Source organism: Salvelinus alpinus, chromosome 7 (genome assembly GCF_045679555.1).
Source record: "Salvelinus alpinus chromosome 7, SLU_Salpinus.1, whole genome shotgun sequence".
In the NCBI taxonomy this organism is placed as follows: Eukaryota; Metazoa; Chordata; class Actinopteri; order Salmoniformes; family Salmonidae; genus Salvelinus; species Salvelinus alpinus.
Window position 1 is genome coordinate 39,653,258 of NC_092092.1, and position 10,400 is coordinate 39,663,657.

At 44.3% G+C, this 10,400-nt stretch overlaps 1 protein-coding gene across 2 annotated transcripts in view; it reads left to right on the top strand.

The window, feature by feature from the left end:
• The window catches only part of grnb (granulin b), a 29,701-nt gene extending 19,301 nt beyond the window's left edge, over positions 1-10,400 (top strand). Inside the window, exons 10-18 of one of the 2 annotated variants that reach the window (XM_071410300.1) lie at positions 8-155; positions 313-410; positions 684-935; positions 1,306-1,542; positions 4,462-4,731; positions 4,977-5,210; positions 6,797-7,054; positions 9,022-9,184; positions 9,216-10,400. In XM_071410300.1, the coding sequence (XP_071266401.1) occupies positions 8-155; positions 313-410; positions 684-935; positions 1,306-1,542; positions 4,462-4,731; positions 4,977-5,210; positions 6,797-7,054; positions 9,022-9,165 (1,641 nt within the window). In that variant the 3' untranslated portion in view covers positions 9,166-9,184; positions 9,216-10,400. Of the gene's footprint in view, positions 1-7; positions 156-312; positions 411-683; positions 936-1,305; positions 1,543-4,461; positions 4,732-4,976; positions 5,211-6,796; positions 7,055-9,021 lie in introns of both variants that reach the window. The other variant, XM_071410301.1, reaches the window with a different exon arrangement.

Here is a 10,400-nt window from a genome sequence, read left to right on the forward strand (position 1 = left end):
TCCTCAGGCTGTGTGTTGTCCGGACCACCTTCACTGCTGTCCTGAGGGAACCACCTGTGACCTGGAACAGAGCACCTGTGTGTCTGAACACGGCCAAACTCCCATGGCTGTCAAATTCCCCGCCACATTGACCACGACATCCCTACAGAGCACAGGTCAGAGACAAAGTTACACATCAAACATTGGCGCGTGATGTGAACATCGATTTGCAACAGACTCGGTGGGAATATTCAAGATGAAAAGTTACATAGCGACAGAAGTGTAATGTCCATACATTAACATGTGAATGTGTGCGTGCTCTGTGCCCTTCAGTCAATGCTGTGCCCTGCAACGACTCTGTGGCCTGCGCTGATGGAACCACGTGCTGTAAATTACTAAATGGAGAATGGGCCTGCTGCCCCCTACCCAAGGTACGGTAAACAACTTGTGTATGTGTGTGTCGGCCATAATTCCTGTCACACTTGACAGTAGGGCTCAGCCCTTGACACCCTGACCTGATTTATTAAGTCTTCCGAAAATCCATTTATTAATGTTGAAAGTGAGTGCGGCTCTTTTTTTTACGGTCAGTGGTGTTAAATTTGTCTTGTAGCATTACAGATGTGAGAACAGAAACTCTGTATGCACCGTCGACTCCACCTGAGCCAATGAGCCCCCCGCACTAATTCCCTTTGATTTCCCCCTAGGCTGTGTGTTGTGATGACCACCTCCACTGCTGCCCCCACGGGACCATCTGTAACCTGGCCGAGAGTACGTGTGATGACCCGTCTTCGGGCTCTGCCCTGGTACCCATGCTGGACAAGGTGCCCGCCTTTAGCTATGTGTCGCAGGAGGAGCCGCTGCCCAACAGCATATGTGACAAATCCACGTCGTGCCCGGGCAAATCCACGTGCTGCAAGACCTCCACAGGAAACTGGGCATGCTGCCCCCTGCCCAATGTATGAACATTTCCACATTTACCCCCCCCCACTGACTTATTTGCCAAGTCCAGTCCTTGTTAAGGGTCTAACCTTTTAGTTCACTTTAGGTAATTTTACCTCCGATTGTATTTGATTAAATGATGTCCATGTTAAATTCTATTCCTAAAGTAACTGGATTTGAATTGACTAATTGGGAAAACACTACTGTCCCTGTACAGTCACTCCAAGTGGTGCTAATTTTATACACTTATGAATAGTCCTTGTTTCCAATCTTCTCGGCGAGTCATTTTAATTAAATCCGAGGCAAATAAGCATCACGTTTATAGCCAAAGGTAGCCTAGCTGTTGTATCAGTAATAACAACTCCATGCGTTCTCTGTGGCCCTCAGGCTGTGTGTTGCGATGACCACCTCCACTGCTGCCCCCACGGCACTGTGTGTAACCTGGAGGCCAGTAGCTGCGATGACCCCTCAGGCTTCAACATGCCGTGGGTCACCAAGGTGCCTGCACTCACCACCCAGGCACAACTGGCCACTGAGAAGTGTGACGAACAGACCATGTGCCCCGGGGGCACCACCTGCTGCAGACAGAACTCAGGACAGTGGGCATGCTGTCCTCTACCTCATGTGAGTTAACTTTTTTTCCCCCATCTGGTGGTTTCAATAACGATCTTACCATTCAATTGGCGACAGATTTTCATGCGGATATTCTCAAATCCGCATAAAAACAATGAGTATTTTCCCACCAGAGATGTTTCCATCAAATTGACTTGTTGCAGATAAAAGGCTGTGTGTGATGACGTTGTACGCATAAATACATTTTTGGGGTTAAATTCCCATTTACCCCCCCCCAAAAAAATATATATGTATGTACAGTGGGGAGAACAAGTATTTGATACACTGCCGATTTTGCAGGTTTTCCTACTTACAAAGCATGTAGAGGTCTGTAATTTGTATCATAGGTACACTTCAACTGTGAGAGACGGAATCTAAAACAAAAATCCAGAAAATCACATTGTATGATTTTTAAGTAATTCATTTGCATTTTATTGCATGACATAAGTATTTGATACATCAGAGAAGCAGAACTTAATATTTGGTACAGAAACCTTTGTTTGCAATTACAGAGATCATACGTTTCCTGTAGTTCTTGACCAGGTTTACACACACTGCAGCAGGGATTTTGGCCCACTCCTCCATACAGACCTTCTCCAGATCCTTCAGGTTTCGGGGCTGTCGCTGGGCAATACGGACTTTCAGCTCCCTCCAAAGATTTTCTATTGGGTTCAGGTCTGGAGACTGGCTAGGCCACTCCAGGACCTTGAGATGCTTCTTACGGAGCCACTCCTTAGTTGCCCTGGCAGTGTGTTTTGGGTTGTTGTCATGCTGGAAGACCCAGCCACGACCCATCTTCAATGCTCTTACTGAGGGAAGGAGGTTGTTGGCCAAGATCTCGCGATACATGGCCCCATCCATCCTCCCCTCAATACGGTGCAGTCGTCCTGTCCCCTTTGCAGAAAAGCATCCCCAAAGAATTATGTTTCCACCTCCATGCTTCACGGTTGGGATGGTGTTCTTGGGGTTGTACTCATCCTTCTTCTTCCTCCAAACACGGTGAGTGGAGTTTAGACCAAAAAGCTCAATTTTTGTCTCATCAGACCACATGACCTTCTCCCATTCCTCCTTTGGATCATCCAGATGGTCATTGGCAAACTTCAGACGGGCCTAGACATGCGCTGGCTTGAGCAGGGGGACCTTGCGTGCACTGCAGGATTTTAATCCATGACGGCGTAGTGTGTTACTAATGGTTTTCTTTGAGACTGTGGTCCCAGCTCTCTTCAGGTCATTGACCAGGTCCTGCCGTGTAGTTCTGGGCTGATCCCTCACCTTCCTCATGATCATTGATGCCCCACGAGGTGAGATCTTGCATGGAGCCCCAGACCGAGGGTGATTGACCGTCATCTTGAACTTCTTCCATTTTCTAATAATTGCGCCAACAGTTGTTGACTTCTCACCAAGCTGCTTGCCTATTGTCCAGTAGCCCATCCCAGCCTTGTGCAGGTCTACAATTTTATCCCTGATGTCCTTACACAGCTCTCTGGTCTTGGCCATTGCGGAGATGTTGGAGTCTGTTTGATTGAGTGTGTGGACAGGTGTCTTTTATACAGGTAACGAGTTCAAACAGGTGCAGTTAACACAGGTAATGAGTGGAGAACAGGAGGGCTTCTTAAAGAAAAACTAACAGGTCTGTGAGAGCCGGAATTCTTAATGGTTGGTAGGTGATCAAATACTTATGTCATGCAATAAAATGCAAATTAATTATTAGAAAATCATACAATGTTATTTTCTGGATTTTTGTTTTAGATTCCGTCTCTCACAGTTGAAGTGTACCTATGATAAAAATGACAGACCTCTACATGCTTTGTAAGTAGGAAAACCTGCAAAATCGGCAGTGTATCAAATACTTGTTCTCCCCACTGTATATGTTAAATGGGTTTCCATTGCATTTAACTATTTTGGTTTTCTCACAAAAAAAGTGTTTTTTATATAGCGAGTGTGCCCACTCTGGTAATGGCACGTCTGTTACAGTCAACAGCGTGCAGATACACGTATAGCCCACATGAGATTTATTATGGACAAAAGAGCGCAATCATTTTTGTTTGTCAAACGGCAGCCAAGCATCGATGATCATGTCACCAGAATAAGACCCTCAATATGTATTGGAAAGGAGCGTCAAGCTCATCACCGTGCACTTTCACCACCCTGTGAAGTTCATCCTAACTTCATCTGTAGCCTAATAAACTGCATGCTTTCCCGACGAGTCGTAGCGGGAGGAACACACACGTCATCGCCTGACTCCAAGTTTACTCCGATATGATGGTTATTATATCAATATTTGCACATACAAGCGTTTCCACAGATTTTATTTCTCGTAGAATTCATTTTACCGACACAAAAAGATCCCACCTTGTCTAGCGTATTTTGTTACGTCGACATTTGGAAAGTTTATTGAAAAATTCATTATCCACCAGGCCTGTCATGACATTTATGTGCTTTACTCTCATAAAAAGGGTTGGATAGAAACCTGGTTAATGAATCCATTCGTAGACTGAGATGAATTGAAGTGTTGTGTATAATTCTGAAGGAACGTTTGTTTTACGGCTTGAGATTGGCTCTTGGTGTGTGTTACAGAAAGCATATCTTATGTTTTTGCAATTTAGGACACCATATACTGTAGATCAGGGCCCATATTCATACATTTTCTCAGCCACAGGAGGCTGCTGAGGGGAGGGCGGCTCCTAATAATGGCCGGAGTGAATGGAATGCCATCAAACGCATGGTTTCCACGTGTTTGATGTATTTGATACCATTCTATTCCGCTCCAGCCATTACCACAAGCCCGTCCTCCCCAATTAAGGTGCCACAAACCTCCTGTGGGCTCAGCACGCCTCTTTGTGAATACCAGCCTCGATTTTTGGTGATTGCAAAACAAGGGCTCTTAACTCTTAAGTTAGGATTTGAAATAATGTTATTGTTGCCCCTTAGGCGGTGTGCTGCGACGACCATGAGCACTGCTGCCCTAAAGGCTACACGTGTAACGTGGCCGAGCAGACCTGTGACAAAGCTGGAACCCTCAGCTTGCCCTGGATCCCCAAGGTGCCAGCCCTGCTCCTGCGCAGAGTGCTTCCTCAGGCCAGTGCCCCTTCCTTCCCCCTAGCCAAGAACATGTGTGACCCCCACACCAGCTGTCCCAAATATACCACCTGCTGCTTCATGGACAAGGCTGGCAAGTGGGGATGCTGCCCCCTGCCAAAGGTAAGGAGGCTACTCTGGGGACTTTGGCCGTGGCAACTTTTCAAGATATTATTATTATTATGATGAACAAAGCAATGGCAATGTAACCGAAAATTTGCAGCTGAAATGATAAAAATGGTTAATTGTTACTTACTCCTGTTTTCTCTTTGTGGAGCATAAGGCTGGCTGAAATGACATGGTGAAGTAGTGATTATACACTAGTCATCTCTGTATGACCTCTCTGTAAATGGTCTGCTCCACCCCAGGCGGTGTGCTGTGACAACGGAGACCACTGCTGCCCCAGCGGCTACAGCTGTGATGTCCACAAGACCTCCTGCACTAAGGGCCCCCTGACCATTCCCTGGTACCGCAAAGAGAAGGCCCTGACCGAGGGAGCCATGTTGAAAGACGTAAAGTGTGACGACAAGAGCAGCTGTGCCTCGGGGGCCACCTGCTGCAAGCTGCCCACCGGCGAATGGGGCTGCTGTCCCCTGGTCAAGGTGCGTCTCCATTAACTTTCTGTGATAATGGATTGGATTTATATATACAGTGCATTCGTACAGTATTCAGACCCGTTGAGTTTTTCCACATTGTTACGTTACAGCCTTATTCTAAAATGGATTCAATTGTTTCCCCCCCCCTCAATCTACAGACAATATTAATAACTTTTTATTGTATTTTTTACTTTTAGCAAATTTATAAAAAATTGTAATATCACATTTACATTAGTATTCAGACCCTTTACTCAGTACTTTGTTGAAGCAGCAATTTAAATCCTTGAGTCTTTTTGGTTGTGACGCTACAAGCTTGGGACACCTGTATTTGGGGAGTTTCTCCCATTCTTCTCTGCAGATCCTTTCAAGCTCTGTCAGGTTGGATGGAGAGCATCGCTGCACAGCTGTCTTCAGATCTCTCCAGAGATGTTAGATCGGGTTCAAGTCCAGGCTCTGGCTGGGCCACTCAAGGACATTCATAGACTTGTCCCGAAGCCACTCCTGCGTTGTCTTGGCTGTGTGCTTAGGGTCATTGTCCTGTTGGACGGTGAAACTTCGCCCCAGTCTGAGGTCCTGAGCGCTCTGAACCAGATTTTCATCAAGGATCTCTCTGTACTTTGCTCCCTGTTCATCTTTGCCTCGATCCTGACTAGTCTCGCAGTCCCTGCCGCTGAAAAACATCCCCAACAGCATGATGCTGCCACCACCACCATGCTACACCGTAGGGATGGTGCCAGGTTTTTTCCAGACGTGAAGCTTGGCATTCAGGCCAAAGAGTTGAATCTTAGTTTCATCAGACCAGAGAATCTTGTTTCTCATGGTCTGAGAATCCAAGCGGGCTATCATGTGCATTTTACTGAGGAGTGGCTTCCGTCTGGCCACTCTACCATAAAGGCCTGATTGGTGGAGTGCTGCAGAGATGGTTGTCCTTTTGGAAGGTTTTCCCATATCTACAGAGGAACTCTAGAGCTCTGTCAGTGACCATCGGGTTCTTGGTCACCTCCCTGACCAAGGCCTTCTCTCCCAATTGCTCAGTTGGGCCAGGTGGCCAGCTCTAAGAAGTGTTTTGGTGGTTCCAGACTTCTTCCATTTAAGAATGATGGAGGCCACTGTGTTCTTGGGGAACGTCAATGCTGCAGAAATGTTTTGGTACCCTTCCCCAGATCTGTGCCTTGACACAATCCTGTCTCGGAGCTCTACAGACAATTCCTTCGACCTCATGGCTTGGTTTTTGCTCAGACATGTACTGTCAACTGTGGACCTTATATAGACAGGTGTGTGCCTTTCCAAATCATGTCCAATCAATTGAATTTACCACATGTGGACTCCAATGAAGTTGTAGAAACATCTTAAGGATGTTCAATGGAAACCGGATGCACCTGAGATCAATTTCGAGTCTCATAGCAAAGGGAATACTTAACGTAAATAAGGTATTGTCTGTAGATTGATGAGGAAAAATTGAATCCATTTTGGAGTAAGGCTGTAATGTAACAAAATGTGGAAAAAGGGAAGGGGTCTGACTACTTCCCGAATTCCCCGTTTCGCCACAGACACATCTTGTTGACCCTCTCCTTCTCGCCCCCAATCCGCAGGCTGTTTGCTGTACAGACCATGAGCACTGCTGCCCCCAGGGCTACAGCTGCAACATGCAGACTGGGACCTGTGAGAAACTGGTAGAGGCTATACTCCTCCGCACGGTGCCCCTGACAAAGGTAGCAGAGTCCCAGCAGAGGGCAGCAGAGATGGGTATTGATGTGAAGTGTGACAGCACTGGCGAGTACAGCTGTCCCAAACTGGAAACCTGCTGCAAGACCTCACCCACGGAATGGTCCTGCTGCCCTGCACCAAAGGTAGTGAAACGGCTACTTGGAATGAAAATCCTAACTTGAAATATGGAACTTTGACTTTTGATGTAGATGGGAAATGTGTGTACATTTGACAAGTTGCGAGGTTCTTAAATCAACTCCATATTTGGTACATAAAGGAAGCGTAGCCTTTTCCAAAAAAATTAATGCTGAGGCTGCGCGTCCAGATCGAACTGCCCTGTCCCCCAGGACACCTCTTCCCCATATATCAACAACCTTAAAATGTTCTGTACATTTGTTACTTTACCCACTTTGTTTTAACATAGCAGCTGCTCCCCCTCCCTTCATAATGTAGAAGTACTATTTCGTGAGTGACTTTTAGAGCAGACGGTGTGAATAAGCTAGCCTACCTGTATTTTGTTTCAATCAAACCACAGTGGTGTGCACGGAGTTTTGGCTGCATGAGAGAGAAAATCAGCACATTCCTCCTAAAATCTCATAAGGAATTGCCTGATGTCTTTAGTCTAACATAAGCGTTACGCTATGCTGTTATATTGGTATTTTGTATGAATTAGTCATTAAGTGATCTTGTGAGACATTGATTCAACTTTGCTCCGACTTATTGAAACCAGTAACATTCGGAGAAGTGGCATGGCGCCGTTCCGTTCCGTACGCTCCGGCTGCACTACACTCCTGCCTATATGACAACGTACGTAGTCTAGATGTAACGTTTAGCCTACCCTGTCTACACGTTTTATTGAGGCAAAGCCATCTGCATTTCAACCATAACTAACATGCAACTTGTCATGCTTTTCAATGATCACGCAACACTGCGATGGTCAGCACATTTGAAATTCACCAGATTAGCCTTTGGGCGAACTTTTCCGCGCAAGTAGGTAGAGTTTGACAACATGCCCCGTCAATTTAAGTGATCAGTCTGCCGCACAGAGTACAATGTGTGTGTGTGTGGGCAGTAAATTGGATGTGTGTGTGGTTATAGTTACAACACCAGATGCACGAACTGATTATTTTTTAAATCTCACACAGAAAAAGGTTATACCGTTTGGTATTCACACTTTTTCAGCAGGGATACTTTCTTTCCCGTCAGAATTGCTCGGTACCCAATTTGTTTTTCATGACCCCACACCAAATATGACAATCTTAAAATAATTACATTTCTATTGTTACATCATCAAATACTTCAATTCATTACATTCATCTCTTATCAAAATGAAAATAAACTAATAAATACATTTACTCTAACTTATTTTTCAAACAAAATTTGTCCCATACAATCTGTACTCTATACGTTTTGGGGTTAAAAAAATAAAATTTGTTGTATTTTTTGGGTGATCCCACTGCAGTTCCCCCGACTTTGAATACAAGGGTGTTATACTGATAATTGAGTTGCTCATGGCATCCTGCAGTACCCTAGTCTGCCTTCAACTTGAGTTACTCAATGAGGGGGCAGGACTGAGCTAGCCTGCAACTTCTCTTCCTGGAGTAGCTCAAACTGCGCATGTTAGGTTTCCATGAGAAATCTTAACCAACTTCATTTGGCTTTAATGCGCTATTGAATCTTCACATAGGAATGGCTGATGTCACTTGATCGATGGCTTTGTCCACTCATGTATACAGTCGTTGCTTACACAAGACAAAGACGTCCAATCATCACGGCGGGGTGAGTGAGAACAGGAAGGGAGGGGGAAGCGGCAGCAGAGGGAGCAGCAGCTACGTAAAATAATTGTGCATAAAGTAGCAAATGCACGGAAGGTTGTTTAGCCATCAGGAAGAGGCGTCAGAGTCTGGTGATGCTGTAAAAAATATATATTTTAAAATATATATTCATTCAAATGCCCCCATCACTTTCATTGATTGTTAGGTTGGGGTGGCTAAAGTTAGTTGAAGTTTGTGGTGGCTGTTTTAAAGAACATAACCATGGATTGTTTTCTACTGACCCATCAATTTGTAAAATCCTGAATTAATCCTTTAAACTCGCTTTCTCTTCACAGGCCACATGCTGCGCGGACACCAGGCACTGCTGCCCCATAGGATACACATGTGACCTGGAGCAGGGAGGCTGCTCCCAGCAGGCTGAGTTGACCTGGGACATGTTCTACAGCCACGACAAAAAGAGAGACTTTGTTCCGTTTTGACTTTGAGCTAAATCGGGAAGCACTGATTTGGACTCTGAGCCAATCAGGATGCAGCACTGATCTGATGTTCCTCACTCCAGCACACAACGTAACCTGCAGCACATTCCATAAGAGGAACAAACAACCTTATGGAAACTGGACAAGGGACAGGAGATTTATTTTGTATGGTTTTTTTTGTAAGTGATTTAATTTGGTTCAATTGGGGTAGAACAGGAAATAGAAATGGTTGGAAGTAGAGAATTCAGCATCTCCACCCAATGGCCATCCCAATTTTTTTTTTTTTTTTTTAAGCAGCTAGCTTGTAGGTTTGTCTCAATGTCTTTACGCTTAATTACTACTGCCCCATATGCCATTTTCTCTATGCAAATGAGAAATATGAATGTATTATAGTCTCTTGGAACAAGAATGATCATTTTTCAGAATAAACCTGCTTTAAGATGTATCAAAAATGTATTTTATTCCAAACTCTTTCAAGAACACGGCTACATAGTATAAGAAAGCTGATTTTCATGTTTCGTTGCTGCAGGCACAACCTAGCATTAGTAAGTGAGTTAGTATATCGTTCTTTCTGGAAGTACTACAGAGTCATTGATCAGCCGACTGAGTGTTACTTTGATTTAACTTTTTGCTCGATTTTTATGTATGTTTTGCCCTCTGGCCTGGGTTCATCACTTTCTGTGAACATCAAAATGGTCCAGCCTCTGACAGTTTTCTGTCATTAAAATAAAAATACTGTCACTCAAACCCCTTAAGTCATAGCCATTTTTTTTCTTGATGTCATAATACCCATTGTTGATAAACTTAGATTTTCAGTATAGGAATTATTGGTAAACCCCAGTTAAATGGTTTCTACATGCAATTTGTGGTGCTTGAACAGGTGATGGGGAAGTGAATCCAGTACATAGGAATCGTATGATTGGTTAGTACAATGTTAGTTGATATCAAAATTGATACTAAGCACTCTGTTCTACCAGCCGTAGTAATGCTAACCAGTAATAATACTTTGAAAGTCAATGCAAACAATACCAGTTAGCACAACTCTCATCCCATTCCTAACGTCCCAAATTTGTATCTGTACTCTATAGCTTTGTTTTGGATTTGTTTTTTTACATGAATGTCATGTTAAATGAAGGACATTTTTCTTGGTTAATTATAGTTTCCTTATCAAATATTTTATCTTATGAAAGTGAGTTGTGTCAGTATGCCACTGAGGTGAAATAAAATTGTTTCAAATA